Genomic DNA, 8069 nt, shown 5'->3' on the forward strand with positions numbered 1-8069 from the left:
CACAAAACAAGAGTTTATGATAGAGATGTTCCGATACCAGTAGCCTCCGATACTGCCTGAAATGCTTGTATCAGTACCAACAAGTATTGGGGCCTCGTATATAAAAGATTTCATACCAGAAGATGGCGTACAGCCAAAACTCGTAAAGTACCTACACAGAAATAGTCACATGTATAATCTCGGGCGTAAACCAGGTCCTGCGCACCTTTCCTTTATACATCACAATCAACGTGGAATTGAGCGCACATGAACGAGCCACCGACCCCACCTTGCCTCCTCCCATAAATTAATATGGACATGAATATAAATTTGTCCCCGACGTCATTCTTTGTCCAATCCCAACAGGTTATCCCGCCTCAGATGGGAAAAAAAACCTTCTTGTGACATTGAACTGATCACGGAAGTGCAAAAAAAAGTTCTGTTCTGGAGGTTTTTCCATCTCAGATAAGAAATAAAAGTTAATGCCCAGAGTGGCAAATGGTGGCGGCCTAAAAAGTTAGAGCCACAAACTTGTGACTGGGAGGTTGTCGGTTCAATCCCCAGACTGAGGAAAGTGAAACAGCAGCGCTTAACCTCCAACTGCTCAGTGGCCAGCAGATCAGACTGTGGTTGTACCAGGTATGAATATGTAACTGTGTTAATGAGTTCCAACAAAAGAGAGGCTTCTTCTCAGTGAACCTTCCCTGAATAAATGAATACACTATTTAAAAATAAATAGACAACAACATGGATCTCAGTGTCGGTCCTAATTATGCACAATAAGCAGTTTGATCTCGCAGATGAAATGCTATTTATTTAAGTGTTACTTATTTCAGTGTTAGTAGGCTCTGTGGAGGAGAGTTTAGTGAGGACAGCGTCTCCACTGCAGTGAGACACTGCTGTGCCATGCGTGGATGAAATAATAAAACCGTAAATAGGACTACAGGAACAGATGTTACTTAAATGATTTGCAGAATCAAGACAGCCCGGTGCTTGGTGGATCGGGTACACCTTGTTCACTTACATAGTCTATACATCATCCACGGGATCGCTTACACATCCAATGGGTTTGCCTACCCGACACAGGGTTTGTTCCTGGGGAGATGGATCCGTGCGTCCCGCCTTCTGTACGCCACGGATGTCTGAGCCTCCGCAACTACACACTCATGACACATACTATCACATTTTCCGTGCCAGTCTTTTTTGTTGCACAGTGAGTAAGAGATTTCATCCAACTGCAGAGGATGAGTGGATTTTCTTTCATTTCCCATCCTCACAGAGGTTAAGTACCCTGCGAATTAAACAGTTATTAGTGTGAAAGATGTGAAGTATTATCCACATAAAGGATCAAACTTTTATTGACTATCTGTGGATATAATTATGTTTTCTCATTACAATGTCACTGACATATGCTAGTAAGTGAAGTGAAAACGTTATTTTGTAATGTTTGGTGATTTTCTGCACTTTTCACTTACATTTCGCCACGTTACGGAACCAGAAAAGACTTTGCGGACGGCCCGCACATTCTCACGTCTGGTTAATTTTTTATACATCATAAAGTGTCCGTAAAAACCAGCGTACGCAACGTTTATACGTGAGGCCCAAGTACTGGAGGCATCGATCAAATACAGCGTAATTTAGCCAGCCATACAACAAATGATGGCAATCATATCCCATCCATACAATGTCAGTAGTATACAGCTGTTAAAACACAATAAAATATATGTCTTTTTTCCATGCTATCTGATCGTTACTTCATATCGAACAATACGCAAGTTCACCAATCGGAATAGGGTAGGAAACAAAAATGGAATTGAAACATCTCAGGATTATTCAACACATTGACAACAATTACTGCACATCTGTTACCTTCCTCAGAAGGGACAGCCACATGTGCTGGCAGTGGATCTGGGATGTGGGACAGGTCAGAATTCCCGGCTCCTGGCACCGTACTTCCAGGAAGTGGTGGGCATCGACATCAGTGAGTGTCAACTGGAGGAGGCCAGAGCTGTGCCCGGGTACCCCAACATCACATACAGGTAGGAGTGTGTGAGTGGCTCTACATGTGCGGACGTAGTTATAGCACTCTTTGAAAATAAAGACTGACATTGAAATGCAAATGTTCCCGAAGTGTTTGGAGTTCCATGCTGAAACAGAAAGTCCCAATTTTTCAAATGATGTAAATAAGATTCATTTAAAAGTCCAACATCAGCAGTGGTGGAACTAACTACATTTATTCAAGTACTGTACATTGAAAAAATGTTCATGCCACTTTCAGAGAATAATATTGTACATTTTACTCCACTACATTAATCTGACAGTTTAAGTCACGAGTTACATTAAACACAAAACACATTTTTTTATTGTTAAATATACCATGTACTTAACTACAAATTTGAGGTACTTATACTTTACTTGAGTCTTTTCTTTTCATGCCACTTTCTTCTTCTTCACTACATTTCAGAGAGAAATATTGTACCTTTTGCTTCACGTAGCCTACAGCTTTGGTTACTAGTTACTTTACAAATAAGATTTTTTTTTTGCACACAAACCACATGTGAGCTAGTTTATAAAAAAGGATGCTTTATTTAAATTACACCACCCGACGATATAACAGCCTTCAAGTTCAGCTGAAATGATTAGACCATGAAACAACTTTGATCGTTTCCAGTTTCTAAAATGTGAGGATTTTTCTGCATTGAGTATACTTCTACTTTTAATACTTTAAGTACATTTTCATGATGATACTTAAGTTGTTTTACTTAAAGGAGAATTCCGGCCTATTTTTATGTCAATCTTGATTGCTGTAAATAAACGTGTACTTTCGATTGAAAAAAACCGAACCAGTGCAGGCGACACGGAGTATCTGCAGCCACGTGTACGAGCTGCCACTGAGCTACGCTGCAGGGGTCGGGGTCATTGTGTCTGGCGGCTAGTTCGCTGACGCTAGCTTCCGCTCTCAAATAAGGCAGCGCATCCATGGCGGTGACAATGGTGTAATGATTCAGGTGAACTCCCAAGAAAAGACGGCGCTCACCCGACTGGCCGATAGGGACGTGGCCCCGCCCACGACACTGTTTTCACATCGAGAGAAAAATCGTGAGACGAGAGCAAAGACTTAGTTTTGAGAGAGGGAAGAAAGATTTTGAGAGAAACACATTTCTTTTGAAAGAACATTTTTTCACACCGATAGCAAAAAAAATATGTATTTGAGAGTTTAAAAAAAATCTTTTGAGGGGATTTTTTTGTTTTTTCTCGGAAAGAATTTTAAAAATTTCAAATGTATATTTAAACTTTTTTTAGTCTAAAATATTATTTTTTCCTATTGGTATGAAAACATTTTCTCTCAAATATTTTCTCTCTCTCATAAAAAGCTTTTTTTGCTATCAGTGTGAGAACTTTTTCTCTCAAAAATGTTTTTTTTTCTTCTCTCAGATCATTTATTTACTTGCATGTAATAAAGAAACATATCCAGCTCCATAATAGGTAACTAGGCAACAGTGGGCTCTTGAACGTTTGACCTGCTGAAGCAGCGCTCTGCTCTCCTGGCTCCACCGTGGTGTCAGGTTACAGCCTGTTTCTACATAGTCATTACTGAGGACATTAAAAAAAAAAAAAAATGTTTTTTTGTGGAAATATTTTGGGAATATTGGATTGTGTGAGTTTGACAATCGACTAGTGTGGACTTCACCGGAAAACAGGAAATAACACAACGTATATGCCTTTCTGTCACATCTACAGCAGTCAGACTCACTGTGTTCACTCAGAAGGAATCACTGCACATGGCCAGGCACTGGTAATGACATTTTGAACATGTTTACAGGCTAAAACCACGTTTAAAACTTGCCCTGTTTAGGCCCATTGGGTGCTTACACTAGCAGGAGGATAACACGGTGTAGACAGCACCAATTGGTTTAGTTTTTCTCTCTACTGACAGCACTCCAGATTTACAGACAACAGAGCTACGTGTTGGAATTGACCGGAATTCTCCTTTTAAGTAAAGGATCTGAATACTTCTTCCTTCACTGGAAATCAGTGTGACCTGACTGTTGCCCCCTGCAGGAAGGGGACCGCAGAGGAGCTTCCTTTTCCAGATGGTTCCGTCGACTTGCTCACAGCAGCGTCAGCAGCCCACTGGTTTGATCAGACAAGGTTCCTGGTTGAGGCAACTCGGGTCTTAAAACCCCGGGGTTGCATGGCTCTGCTGGGCTTCATTGACTCTAACACCAGATTTACCTACCAGGACTGTGGAGAAAGACTCAATCACGTTTATGACGAGGTGGGTGTAGACTCTAGAGTCACTCCAGTCATGTTAAACCTGATCAGCAATGCAAAACTTTTGTGAGTAGCTGTATCAATAATGCAATCTGTTAACCTAGAGCTAATAGAGCACTATGTGCACTGTTCTACATTTATGTTGGCCACATACATAGAAGTACCTTTATAGGGTTTAAAGGAAAAGTTAAACATCTTTGGGAAAACAAATTCAAGTTCTGAGTGTGTCAAGTACATCACTAGAGTCAGGATGCGGCCATCTTAACCTGGCATAAAGAATAAAAGCAGGGGAAACACCTAGTCTGGTCATGTCCAGAATAAAAAAATCTGTCTATACCAACACTTATAAACCTCCCTATGTAATACGTAGTACTGTATGTTGTTTGTTAATTGTGAAAATAAAGACATTAAAAAGTGCAAGTTACAGTTATTTATACAGACAGACAGAATATACATGCAATACAAATTCAGTACACGATGGAAGAGTTAAACATTTCTTTACATTCACTTCCAGGTGAAGCAGGTGCTGTTGCCTTACACCAAAAATCAAGTTGCTCTAGCTGAGAGTAAGCTGGAGGCGCTCTACTCAGCCATCCCCTTTCCCGACAAGGAGAGGTATTTACCATACACACCTACAGTAAACACTAGGGTTGGCCTGTAATACACTTTACCGCAGGATCTTAAAAATAGCAACGGTATCAGTTTCAACACCATCGCTCAGAGCTGAAATCCCGTTCTATCCTTGTTCCATAAAACACAAAGGCCGTTTTTTGATTAATAAATGCACACAGCTAACTGATGTCAAAGTGTGGTTTATTATGCCACTGTATTGTTTAATTGTCTTTTTATGTAATAAGTCAACATAATGGTACAACAGGATTGACAGTATTTGGGTGAACTCGACAATCTCAGTGAAGAACCTGGTGGGATTCATTGAGTCCTGGTCCATGTCCCAAGTCTACAAGAAGAAAGATCCCCAGGCTGCTGAAGACCTGCTGCTTCATACTCAGAAGAGGTCATCCCCCCCCCCCCACACACACACACACACACACACACACACACACACGTCTGTTATTATAATCATCCATTTTGTAAATATTAACTGTCTGAATGTTTATCTTGGTGTACTGAGCAGAATAATCAATCAGTGCACTGCTTCACAGGTTTCTGGAGGAGATGGGAGTCCCGTCTCCTGACACTGAGATGGAGATGGAAATGGAATATTTCTGTGTCCTTGCATCAAAACCCCAATAATCAGCAATGTGGCATTGGGGTGTGTGTTTAAAAGAGAGGGTTTATTTTTACTCTTAGATGTTGCAATTTGCAATTTATGAACTTAAATACTTGTACTCTTTATTCTTACTAGAACTCTCTTTTGCTTGCGTAATGCAGTTACATAAGTAAGCTGACGAAGACCTTTGTGCCTTACAACATAATCATTAACACACCTTCTGGTTGTAAGGATGAGTGTTCAGGCCAGTTTAGATGATCTGATTCTGTCGGATTCTAGTGGTATGATAGACAAATGAGATATCTGTCAATTCAATATCTACTGTTTTGCGTCACTTGTCTTTCATTATGCAGTGAAGCTACCTCCTAAACTGTTTGCCAATAGAGCAGCTGATCCCTTACAGCCTTAAATGCACACACAATAATACCTAAATATATACACCTTAAGAAAATATACATAAACCTCTACTAGACTAACAAAAACTGAGTGCAAACTGTAATTTTCCAATAAAATCAATAAAAAGTACAAATTATTGCTGTCTCTCTCTTTGAAATCTAACTGCAGATGGATACAAAGAAAAGACAACAACGTACAGAATTGGAGATTTTCTATAAACACGAGGGACAGTATTCTAGATTATTTATGTTTACAGGGTTTTCCCCGCTATAAGTCTAAGATGGTGGCAAAAACCGCCAAAAACAGCAAAAAAAGCACCAAACTAACTGACTTTTCTCACATCTAATGATTGTAGTTGGACTTCTTCCGAAATTCTTGTCTTTAAATTGTTGGAGAGTTTTTCATTTATTATCTGCTCCAGCTTTTCCAGCATTTTAGACAGAGATATTGTGATAATAATGGACCAAAATAGTTTTTGAGGAGAGACTCCTAAACCTTTCCGCCAATTATGGATTCAAAACAAAGCATTGTTGAACGTATTATGCTCAGCAAAAGTTAAAAACAGAAGCCACAAAAAAAAAAAAGTTTTCGAGCTGTCCCTTTAAGGGGCTTAATTATCAAACATGCCATGTACAAGGGGGGAGAAGAGAGCTCCCTGTTCCCAGTTTCCCCTTTGTGTGTGTGTGTGTGTGTGTGTGTGTGTGAGAGAGAGACTGACTTCCGGCAGAAAGTAATCCACGGTCTTTTCAATGAGGAAGTTAGCTCCTCTTACCCAGTTAAAACCATAAGATGAAATAGGCTTTTATCTTTATGTAAACGTACTATATAAGCTGCAGAGAGGGATCAGCGAGCTATGGCCTACCGTCTGTTTGAAGGCAAACAGCATGCTTCTTCCTACTGGAAGCACAGGATCTCACCATCAGATGAGCTGATAAGACAGGTGCTTGATTTTCTGGAAAAACGGGTAAGTGGAAAACGTGTGGTAGCCTTTGGTAAGTATAAAATGAACTAGTTTTGACAATAGATACGATAGTAAAACTAACTTTACCGCAATGTTGTATAAAATGCTAATTATTTGGTCAGAAAGGACATCCCTTCCAGCTGGCAGTGGATGTTGGTTGCGGCTCAGGACAGGGCACGGTGCTGCTGGCCAAACACTTTGCCTCGGTGGTGGGGACAGACGTTAGTCCTGCCCAGGTGGAAGTGGCTTTAGAGCATGCTAAAGAGCCAAACATCACGTATAGGTAAGTAGGCCTAAGCATGAACCAGCCTGTCACTCCCACATATAAGTCGAGTACAGGTTTGAGTCGCGCATGCGTCACTTTGCGAAGATGTGAGTTGCGCGTGCGTTACTTTGCGACAAGTAGCATTCAAGATCCTAACGAGACATTTCTGTAATGTCAATACATTAAAAATGGACCTACTGGACCACGTTTGTTCACTGCTGGCTACAAGTTAGCATCAAACACAACAAAGGCTGTCAGTTGAATGGCGTTTTGACCTAACGTTAGCATTCAATCAATCATAGATAGCTAAAACGTTTTTGAAATGATTAATATCTTCTGTTACAGTTTGTAATGAGAGAAGTTTATTATTTCATGGATTTCACAAATTTCAGTATGACATGTTTTGCTGTAAACCGTTTAAATCTGAGCATGCGCAACTCACATTTGCACTCGACCAGAGCGTTAACTGTTTAGCTATAGGTCTGACTCGACTCTCATCCAAGGGGGTTAGCCTTGTCTGTACACGATCCGTCCTGCCTGCGCGACCCGTTCTGCGCATGTGCAATATGTTCGCGCACGCGTAGATGATAATCATGACGTAGGAGGATTTACGGCACTGCACGATCTGTTCCACAGTAGCTGTCTGCTGTTAGCCTCCACCGGGAAGCTAACGATGTTAGTTTAGCTAATAGCTGTTTCGGCTAACCGCTAGCTGACAGCTTGATTCAGTCTAAAATAACGTTACTCAAACTAAACACTGGGAAAAGCAGGCTACAGCTAAATTAAGACTTTCCTGTAATAAAAAGACAAGTATTGAGTAATTGTATTTTAAATGAGCACAAGTAGAACTTTTATATATTTAAACGGTTACTTTAACTTTTGAGGGTTTTTTACATGCTGTCTCAGCTAGTGGTTAGCCAAATTAGCTGTTAGCTAACGTTAGCTTTCCGGTGGAGGCAAAC

At 40.5% G+C, this 8069-nt stretch overlaps 2 protein-coding genes across 2 annotated transcripts in view; both read left to right on the forward strand.

The window, feature by feature from the left end:
• The window catches only part of zgc:162396 (putative methyltransferase DDB_G0268948), a 6754-nt gene extending 689 nt beyond the window's left edge, over positions 1–6065 (forward strand). Inside the window, exons 3-7 of the mRNA XM_032512967.1 lie at positions 1858–2018; positions 4042–4258; positions 4769–4869; positions 5132–5269; positions 5418–6065. Coding sequence (XP_032368858.1) covers positions 1858–2018; positions 4042–4258; positions 4769–4869; positions 5132–5269; positions 5418–5508 — 708 coding nt within the window. The 3' untranslated portion in view covers positions 5509–6065. The remainder of the gene's footprint in view (positions 1–1857; positions 2019–4041; positions 4259–4768; positions 4870–5131; positions 5270–5417) is intronic.
• A 503-nt stretch (positions 6066–6568) lies between these two features.
• Positions 6569–8069, forward strand: part of zgc:162780 (putative methyltransferase DDB_G0268948) — a 16442-nt gene continuing 14941 nt past the window's right edge. Inside the window, exons 1-2 of the mRNA XM_032512965.1 lie at positions 6569–6845; positions 6965–7125. Coding sequence (XP_032368856.1) covers positions 6735–6845; positions 6965–7125 — 272 coding nt within the window. The 5' untranslated portion in view covers positions 6569–6734. The remainder of the gene's footprint in view (positions 6846–6964; positions 7126–8069) is intronic.

Source organism: Etheostoma spectabile, chromosome 4, assembly GCF_008692095.1.
Source record: "Etheostoma spectabile isolate EspeVRDwgs_2016 chromosome 4, UIUC_Espe_1.0, whole genome shotgun sequence".
In the NCBI taxonomy this organism is placed as follows: domain Eukaryota; kingdom Metazoa; phylum Chordata; class Actinopteri; order Perciformes; family Percidae; genus Etheostoma; species Etheostoma spectabile.